Source organism: Silene latifolia, chromosome 9 (genome assembly GCF_048544455.1).
Source record: "Silene latifolia isolate original U9 population chromosome 9, ASM4854445v1, whole genome shotgun sequence".
In the NCBI taxonomy this organism is placed as follows: Eukaryota; Viridiplantae; Streptophyta; class Magnoliopsida; order Caryophyllales; family Caryophyllaceae; genus Silene; species Silene latifolia.
Genome location: NC_133534.1, coordinates 14,596,846 through 14,607,472, shown reverse-complemented (window position 1 = coordinate 14,607,472; position 10,627 = coordinate 14,596,846). Strand labels below are relative to the sequence as shown.

At 35.4% G+C, this 10,627-nt stretch overlaps 1 protein-coding gene across 1 annotated transcript; it reads left to right on the top strand.

Moving 5' to 3' along the window:
• The first annotated feature begins 398 nt into the window (after nt 1-398).
• Nucleotides 399-4,322, top strand: LOC141600613 (IQ domain-containing protein IQM2-like). Its single transcript, XM_074420856.1, has 7 exons — nt 399-629; nt 699-749; nt 799-957; nt 1,046-1,282; nt 1,376-1,477; nt 1,576-1,911; nt 4,188-4,322. The coding sequence occupies exons 1-7, from the start codon at nt 399-401 to the stop codon at nt 4,320-4,322; spliced, it is 1,251 nt and encodes a 416-aa protein (XP_074276957.1).
• The last annotated feature ends 6,305 nt before the right edge of the window (nt 4,323-10,627 follow it).

The window sequence follows — 10,627 nt, the reverse complement described above, 5'->3', positions numbered from 1 at the left end:
TCATTTGATTTAGAAGGAGAAGTATCAGTTGTGGAGGGAGCCAAATTTTAAGAGTTGTACGTCCTTGTGTGTAGTAATTCAATGCGACTGAAACTAATGTTGCTCTGCATTTCCATTCCCACATCCTTTTGGAGAAATATGTGACAGTTCTTAAAATTTCAACATTTCTGAATCTATGTTGTCATCTGGTGCTTTTCTTGCAGTTTTTCTACTTCGACTATGTGGAATACCTTCCAACAAATCCACCACATCAAAGTGATATTAAACCCTTGAACAGTCGTTATGGTGGCTAAATTTATGTTTTCGGTTTCGAGCTTCAGAAAACGCTTTAGAAGGCAAAATTGTTTGTCGTCGGGTATGGTGCTCTAGTTTGTAAATTTCTGGAAAATATTGCTTTGATGGGAGTTTCTTGTGGCAGTGAAGGGAAGTTGACTCTTACCAATGATGATATCATAGATAACAGTAACTTAACTAGACAATTTCTTTTTCGCGATTGGAATATCGGGCAATTAAAGTCAACTGTTGTTGCACCAATGAATCCCCGCCTGCGTATTGAAGCTCTTCAAAATCGCGCAAGCCCTGAGACTAAGAATATTTTTGATGACACATTTTGGGAGAATCTCATTGTTGTAATCAATGCACTTGATATCGTCAATAATGCTTGACTCTACATTGATCACAGGTGTGTATATTTCCAGACGCCTCTTTTGGAGTCTGGAACCCTTGGTGCGAAGTGCAATACTCAAATGGTAATTCTCATAAAGTGTTACTGGTAAATTAACCCGTTTATATAGATAGATTAAGCACTCACTCAGGTTCCCCTTTTTCATTGAAAGTGTTGCTGATAAATTTCTTTTTGATTGGGACATGCTTGATATTGGAGAAGGAAGAGAGGTTAACTTGGAGAAATGCTCAAGATGTAAGCTTCAACAGCAGTGTATTAAATATCTTGGCCCGGTAAGTGTCCACAATAATTAATTAATTACTACTATGAATGAATAACCAAATGGATGATATTCATTTCTTACTAAACTTATCTTCACAGATGGAGAGAAAGGCCTATGAAGTTGCAGTTGAAGATGGAAAATTCTTGTATAGACAAAGTGGAGAGATCCTTGATACCTCGTCTGAACCCCACGCCAAGTGGATATTTGTGTTGAGCACCTCCAAGGCCTTATTCGTCATCAAAAAGAAGAAAGGCACTTTCCAGCACTCTAGCTTCTTGGCTGGAGGGGCCACATCTGCCGCTGGTAGACTCGTCGTTCAAAATGGCTTGCTTAAGGTACTGCCACATTACCGTATCAGCTTAAACAGTGATTCTGTAAATATTGGTGATGGTTATGATTCACACAAGTAAATCTCTTTTTATCAACAGGCGGTATGGCCTCACAGCGGCCACTATAGGCCTACTCCAGAAAACTTCCAAGACTTCATTGCCTTCCTCACTGAAAATAATGTGGATCTTACAAATGTTAAGGTAAGCTCCTGGATAAGTAAGTACTGGCTTCATAATTTCTCCAAAAACTTAAAAACACAATCTAATCTGCTGCATCTTTGTTTGTGTCCTCTTTGCAGATGGATCCAGTAGATGAGGATGAAAAATCAATTGGCAAACAGAAAAGCAGTCTTCATTTCAGAAACTCTTCTGAAGAAGATCTGGGCACAGATAATGTTATGGAGAACGAGGGAGAAATCAGAAGCATTGCTACACAAGCGGAAGCATTTTTAGAAGAGGAGGAGACCGTTGTCGCACCAGATGATTCCAGTTCTCAGCTTTCTAGCATCTTGACTACAAAATTAACCAATCTCGAGATACCTAGTAGAGACGAGTTGTTTATGAGAATGCAGGGTGAAAATGAGACTTCAGTATCCAGAAGTGATATTGTAAATATTGGCGATGGTTATGATATTGTAAATTAGGCGATTTCAACCAATTTATGACCAAGTTTCACAATATTACCTTCTAATTACACAAAACAAGCCGTATGATTCACAAAACAAGGTCTACGATTCACAAAATAAGAACACGAGCAAAATAGATAATTTCAACCATTTATGACCACGTTTCACAATATTGTCTTTTAGTTTCACAATATAAGCTCTAAGATTCACAAAACAAGGTATAGGCTTCACAAAATAAGAACAAGAGCAAAATAGATAATTTCAACCATTTATGACCACGTTTCACAATATTACCCTTTAGTTTCACAATATAAGCTCTAAGATTCACAAAACAAGGTCTAAGATTCACAAAACAAAAACAAGAGCAAAATAGGTGATTTCAACTAATTTATGACCAAGTTTCACAATATTACTTTCAACCAATTTATGACCAAGTTTCACAATATTGTCTTTTAGTTTCACAATATAAGCTCTAAAATTCACAAAACAAGGTATAGGCTTCACAAAATAAGAACAAGAGCAAAATAGATAATTTCAACCATTTATGACCACGTTTCCCAATATTACCTTTTAGTTTCACAATATAAGCTCTAAGATTCACAAAACAAGGTCTACGATTCACAAAACAGACTCTAGAATTCACAAAATAAGAACAAGAGCAAAGTAAGTGATTTCAACCAATTTATGACCAAGTTTCGCAATGTTACCTTATAATTTAACAAAACAAGGTCTAAGATTCACAAAACAGGCTCTAGGATTCACAAAATAAGAATAAGAGATAAATAGGTGATTTCAACCAATTTATGACCAAGTTTCACAATATTACCTTCTAATTTCACAAAACAAGGTCTAAGATTCACAAAACAGGCTCTAGGATTCACAAAATAAGAATAAGAGATAAATAGGTGATTTCAACCATTTTATGACCAAGTTTCACAATATTACCTTCTAGTTTCACAATATAAGATCTAAGATCCACAAAACAGGCTCTAGGATTCACAAAATAAGAACAAGAGCAAAATAGGTGATTTCAACCATTTATGACCACGTTTCACAATATTATCTTTTAGTTTCACAATATAAGATCTAAGATTCACAAAACAAATTGAGGCTTAAGTTTCACACAATAAGGGCCAAGTTTCACAAAATAGGAAAAATAAATTTCATGTCACCCACTTTTGACCATGTTTCACAAAACAAGCTTTAGGATTCACAAAACATGCTCTAGGATTCACAAAATAAGAATAAGAGCAAAATAGGTGATTTCAACCAATTTATAACCAAGTTTCACTATATTACCTTCTAATTTCACAAAATAAGTCGTATGATTCACAAAACAAGGTCTAGGCTTCACAAAATAAGAACAAGAGCAAAATAGATAATTTCAACCATTTATGACCACGTTTCAAAATATTACCCTTTAGTTTCACAATATAAGCTCTAAGATTCACAAAACAAGATCTAAGATTCACAAAACAGGCTCTAGGATTCACAAAATAAGAACAAGAGCAAAATAGGCGATTTCAACCAATTTATGACCAAGTTTCACAATATTACCTTCTAATTTCACAAAACAAGGTCTAAGATTCACAAAACAGACTCTAGGATTCACAAAATAAGAACAAGAGCAAAATAGGTGATTTCAATCAATTTATGACCAAGTTTCACAATATTGTCTTTTAGTTTCACAATATAAGCTCTAAGATTCACAAAACAAGGTCTAGGCTTCACAAAATAAGAACAAGAGCAAAATAGATAATTTCAACCATTTATGACCACGTTTCCCAATATTACCTTTTAATTTCACAATATAAGCTCTAAGATTCAGAAAACAAGGTCTAAGATTCACAAAACAGGCTCTAGGATTCACAAAATAAGAACAAGAGCAAAATAGGTGATTTCAACCAATTTATGACCAAGTTTCACAATATTACCTTCTAATTTAACAAAACAAGGTCTAAGATTCACAAAACAGGCTCTATGATTCACAAAATAAGAACAAGAACAAAATAAGTGATTTCAACCAATTTATGACCAAGTTTCACAATATTACCTTCTAATTTAACAAAACAAGGTCTAAGATTCACAAAACAGGCTCTAGGATTCACAAAATAAGAACAAGAGCAAAATAGGTAGAGCATTGTGCTATTGCGCAAAAGGTAGAGCATTGTGCTATTGCGCAAGGTGTGGGTTCGAGTCCCACATAGATGAACAAATATAAATATACGATTATAATATATTTATCAATGCTAATATATGTCTAATGTCACTTGTTTATGTGTTAGATTCACAAAATCGGGTCTAGGATTCACGAAATTAACTCCAAGGTTCACAAAATCATCAATGTGCATACAGTATCTATACTGTATGCAGACACGTTTGGTATCCTTATACCTGGCTGGAAGATAATCAAGGCATAGGTGGGTGCGGTTGAGGTTACCTAAGCACCGTTTTGGGCAGCAGATCAATGATGAAGTTATGCTATAGTGGGATAGGTGAAGAGTAGTACGAGGAATAAGGTTGGTCAGGCATTCGAGTAGAGAAACGGAAAAAACGTTTGGATAGATACGTACTAGTTGTTAAATTTAGAAGGCGCATATATTTTATACTCCGGAAAGCCGTTCTTGTGGTTGCTGTTCTTCTCCTTGCAAAAAGAGGTTCCATTTTCCTTTATATTTGTTTGTTCGCCAGTTGATTTGCTCTCATGGCTTGTATTCATGCTTTGGGCAGAATTTTCGTTGATCTTTTCTGACTTGCATTTTTGCTTGTCACCCACTTCATGGGTGACACTTCCCTGGGCTGATAATTCTGGACCTAGAAATGCAGCTTCTGTGTCTCCGAAGCAACCAGCAACATCTGCTGAGTTTGGAGACTGAACAGGGATGTTAAGGTCATCTCTCACACCACACGAGCTTTCCTTATGGCTACCTCCCATGGAGAAGGAGGTTGTGAAAGATTGCCTCGGGCAGAATGGTTGAAAGAATGGAATATTTTCCGGTGAAAATTGTCCAGGAGTCTTTTTCTCAAATATGCCTGAACGGTAACCAGAGGTATTAGGTGGATCAGCTTGTACATTGGTTGTACCAAATGGATCCCTTCTTGGGGAGCGGTGTCTGCTTTTCGAAGATGTTGGAATGAAAATACCAGGAATTCAAACGGCAAAGTTGTTCTTATAATTTGTGTTTTCAAATGGCCATATAAGTTCACAAAAGAAGCTCTGTGATTCACAAAATAGACTTCGAGATTCTCAACATCAAAACAAAGACCTGAAGTTCGATTATCATCAAAATTTCACAAATTAAAACTGAAATAGAAAACAATAATTAGAGCTTCAATAAAAGAAAATACTTGTTTCACAAACACTATTATCATCAACCATTGTTTTATCTACAATCTCCATGGCAATTTGAGCTGCAAAAATCGTCAAAAATTATGTAATAAGTAGTACAAAATCGCTAGGTAAAGGAAATCGCGCAATCTGCATCAATTTCGAACATTATATTTACAAAATCGCTCAATTTGATGAAATTCAACCAAATCTTCAAATTATCGCACAATATCATCATAAATCGCAATTGTCGATCAATTTGCTCAAATACCTGTTTCCTTGTTGTAGCTTGTTGATCAAAACACGATATTGTTGTAGCTGTGTTGATCGGCAAATCGCTGCAATTGGAATTTACGAACAATCGCTGCTATTGATTAGGTTATGGAGGAGATTTGGGAAAGATGGCTGCAAGTATAAGAAGAACTGTAGCTTGATGATGAAGAAACTTTGAGTACCGTGTTTTTTAATATTTGGGATATAATAAAGTCAGTGGGCCAAATTTTGAGCCCAAATTTGAAGCGCGCAACATTCACAGTCCGCCCCAACATGAATGAATTTGGTGAGGCCGGCCGCCTCGCCATAATGAGGTGCCTCACCGGATCCGGCCTCTATATATATATATATATTGTAAATTGAGCACATCATCACTATAATTTACGGAGAGATACGAATTGGGGAAGGGTGAGAACTATTCGTCATGCATAATACGATGCTTTAACCACCTTTAGGCAAAAGTATAAAAATAAATGAAAAAAATTTAAACCTAAAAGGGGGTCACGTACTTGCCAACTCTTCTATAGTTCTCTACCGCATTAATATTCTCATGAAGTTTATGACATTTATTTCATATTAATAAAAAAAATGATTATACTGCTTCGTACATTTTGTGATTTATAACTTTTAGCTAACTTATTTGAACTTGCTTAAATTTATATATTTTAAGTAAAGAATATTAATTATAAATATGATAAAGATAAAGTTTGATCTTTAATTTCCTCAGAGATAAAAAAAACTCAATTTTTATTTTCTTATAACGTATAATTCACGCGGTACCCCTGAAGTTGGCCATTTTGCACAAAATACCCAAATTTTTTATCCGAAAAACTTAAAGAGGCCATAACTCGTGTTTACAAACTCAGAAAGTGAAGATTTTTTTTTCAAATCGATCATCTTTCCGAGTACTACGATTTGAAAAAAAAGTTTAACGAGTTTGGAACTCGTAACCAGGAGATATGCTCACTCAAAGTTTGTTCGTTCGAAAAAATTTTGACTCACAATAACTCCTAGTAGCGGAATCCAAATGCGACAATTTTTTTTTTTCAAATTGTAGCTCTCAGAAAGATGAGCGATTTGGAAAAAAAATTCGTCACTTTTGGAACTCGTAAACATGAGTTATGACCTCTTTAAGATTTCCGGATCAAAAATTTGGGTATTTCGTGCAAAGTGGCAAACTTTAGGGGTACCGTGTGAATTATCCGTTCTTATAATATACTAATTAAAGGTCATAATGTAAAACAGGAAGTTACACCACAATCTACTATTTCAATATGTCGATGATCAACACTCAAAATAGCACATTTGTTATTTAAATAGTGTAAAAACTCTTAAAATGCTAAAAAAAAATGTTCAATCTGTCGTTATCAAACAAAACCTAAGTTTCTGCATTTTTTTTTGTCATGTTGAACTTAATCTTTACGGGATATAAAAATGATGAAGTTCAGAAAGCAGCGGTTAGTTTTCTGTTAGTTAGATGGACTTTTCAAGAGAGAGATGAAAGCTTTGAATTTTAGACCGTTGTATGTGTGAACCGAAGGGATTAAGTAGTTTGCTAAAGGTTATTTCGAGTGGGAATGAGGTTGATTGCGATGAGTTGGTTGACTAAAATTTTTCCTTACTAGATCTAGAAAAGGGATAATAATTACGAGATAATAAAATTTGAAGAAAAAAGGACAATAAAAATGAGATGGAGGTAGTAAGATTTATTTATGCAAAATGAAATAAATAGCAAAGTTCGTGTATATATATAATATTCAAACTTATTCAGTTTACAAACATAGTACTCAAAGACTTTGTTTGAGTATCTGGAATAAAGGTAGGGGAGGGGACGAGAAAAAGACTAGGAAGGGAAAGGGAGAGAGATAAGAGGGAAGATTGCTTCTTAAATGAAGGAGAAATAAATTGTCTTCGATAAGGGAGACGAGGATCCATATCATCTGGAGTAAAGATTGGTGTTTCATGGAGGTGAATATGATTTATGACTTCTTAGATGTAAAACGTGGCAAAAAGGTAGTGATAGTGGTAGTGGATTGGAGGTTGTTTCAAGTAGTAAGAACTAATCACAGTGGTTGATGTTTTATTTTGCGGGTAAATTAGTGGGTTGGAGGGAGGGTGCATTTGTGGAGGGTGATGAGTTTAACGAGGATAGTACGTGATAATAAATAAGGTTATTTATCAGCAAAATATCGCTTGCATTAAAAAATATAGGTAACATGAATAATAACAAGAAACCTCAAAACATCTTACTGATAAACTTAATCTTGACCCCATCAATCCAAATTAAAGTAAAATCTTAATTCTAACAACATTGTTGAGAGCAAGGGTTAGTTTCCATTGGATTGTGAATTTTTCTAGAAGTAGGGGTTTAGTTTTTCACTTGGTTGGATATATTTGAGAGACGTTTCGAAGACAAGGATCAATCTTTCAAGGGGTGAGATTGTTTTAGATCATGTGTGTGAATAGGGAAGAAAAATAGGGGTCTACGTGAAATATTTTGTTTCAAATAAGAAGATGGGAGACAAGACTATTGTTATAGGGGGGTGTCATAAGCAGCCCAAGCCATGAAGTATTGCGTTGGAATTTGGTTCACATTCAAAGGTACGTCTATAGTTTGGCCGGGAGATATAACATTTAACTACCTGTAAATGTTTTTACGTAACTACCATTTGACCCAACAATGATTAAATTATGGTTGTTATTCTAAAGAAGGAGATTTATTTGTTGCATCATTGAGTTTATTATACAAAGTAGATATTAAAGTTTTCCTTAACCAATTGAAAAACAAACAGGTATTAATGAACAAAATGTACAAATTCTCAGTCCCAAGTATCATATATATAAACTTTATATTGGTTTTATTTTCCTAAAAAACAACATTGTCGAGAGCAAGGGTTAGTTTCCATTGGATAGTGGATTTTTCTAGAAGTAGGGGTTTAGTTTTTCACTTGGTTGGATAAATTTGATATAAGTTTCGGAGACAAGGATCGATCTTTTAAGGGATGAGATTATTTTAGATCATGTGTGTGAATAAGGAAAAAAAATGGGGGTTTGCGTGAAGGATTTTGTTTCAAATGAGAAGATGAGGGGCAAGACTATTGTTATAGGTGGTGTCATAAGCAGCCCAAGCCATGAAGTATTGCGTTGGAATTTGGTTCACATTCACGCGTACTTCTATAGTTTGACCGGGAGACATAACATTCTTACTACCTCTAAATGTTTTTACATAATTAGAACTTGATCCAGCAATGATTAAATTATGGTTGTTATTCGAAAGAAGGAGATTTGTTGCATCATTGAGTAGATTATGCAGAGTAGATATTATTGTTTTCCTTGACCAATTGAAAAACAAACGGGTATTAATGAACAAATTAAATTCTAAAAACTATCAGTCCAAATATCATATATATAAACTTCATATTGGTTTTATTTTCCTAAAAAAAAGTATTTTATTAATCAAACACTCTTTTATTCTTATGTCAATATTATGTTAACGAGAATTATTTGTTAGTCATGCGGCATACATAAATCTTAGACATGAACGATGTACTTTATGTCTATATTCCATTTTATTGTAAAATTTATCATACATTATTTTAATATTCGTTCAACGCACGGGCAAGAAAACTAGTCATGTAGCAATTGACGCATACATGCATGGAGTAAGCTCCAAGGACGACTCGCACCATACACAGACCCGTCTTCCTTTGTTCTTTGATTCGTTTCTTCCTCTCGCCTTTAGGTTAGTCCGGCTTCGACACAAATTTAAGGTATAAATTCTTAACAATCTCCACCTTGACTTGAATTATACAAACATGAAACATACCAAAGAAGGGCTAACCAAATAAGCTTCAACTGATGAGTCGATTATTAAGTCACTATTTGTCTCGATAGTCTCCACCCTGACTCGAACATAACTCTCAAAATGGACAAATGTGACCAATATACGAAGTAACAAATGTAGCAAGCTGCAACTACCAAACGTACTAAGTACCCAACATATCATCATATCAAGAGGAAGGCCAAACGTAGCAACACTCCGAAGAGGACAAAAGTTACCAAATACCAGCACAAATATATGAGATACCAAACGTCATTAATGATGGAACGGTGTACCAAAAATAACACACACAAGATTTCAAAACAAAATCTCCTCCAAACATACATCATGACCAAATGTACCGTCATACGAAATTGTCCTAAAAGGGCGCAAACGCCGTGAACAAAACAGATGTCTCACCTTGGTAAAAAATATCACCAACTCCTTCCCTTCTGGCTCCTCCTGTGGACTGTTTTCAATGGGCCTTTTTCGCTGTTTTTCCAGCCCGGGGGCAGATCGAATCAGAGTTTCCTACTTACTCTCCTATTAGATCGGTAAGGTAAAATCACCGCCGGTCGAAAGGACCTCTACTCTAGATAGATAGTTCTTGAGGCAACATAGAGAAAGAGGCATCCAACAGGTGGGCCTTTCGATACAATAAAATAGAAAGCTCCAGGGGGGAAGAAGCACCTGTCGCAGCATTTGCTGGCTCACCAAAAGATAGTGTCACGAACACCACCAACATGCCTACACCAAGGCAACAACAACCCAAGTCGAAACCAAAGACAACATTCTAAGCGAGCACAAATCACCCCCATCAAAGGTGCAAATGTTAGACTAGATTGTCCAACCCAAAAGCTCCATAGAATAAACTTCCATCGAAGTTTCAAATGACCCCTTACGAGATCCCAACGGCTCTTTTTCAAGAACATAAATAGCTTCACCTAGAGCCCATACTGCCTCACTGAGACGCAAAAAACGGATGTAAGTTTGTCTTGAGGATCCATTAGCTTGACGTGTATAGTAGCAAACTCCACCACTAGTACACAAAATGACATTAGGCAACAAGAAAAGGCTACTTGGTCAAAAATAAAATAACCGTAGCTTTATTAGAAAAAAGCATTGTTGTTGGCCTCAACCGTAGCCAAATATATAGAAGAAAAAAAGCGCTACTTTCACTTAAAACCGTAGCCAAAAAAGATTTTTATAAAAGAATCGGTTCTTTATGGACCGTAGCCATTTATCAAAATGAATTGGCGCAAAATTAAAGCATGTGAATTTTTGGACTCCGCGCTTACAACTCA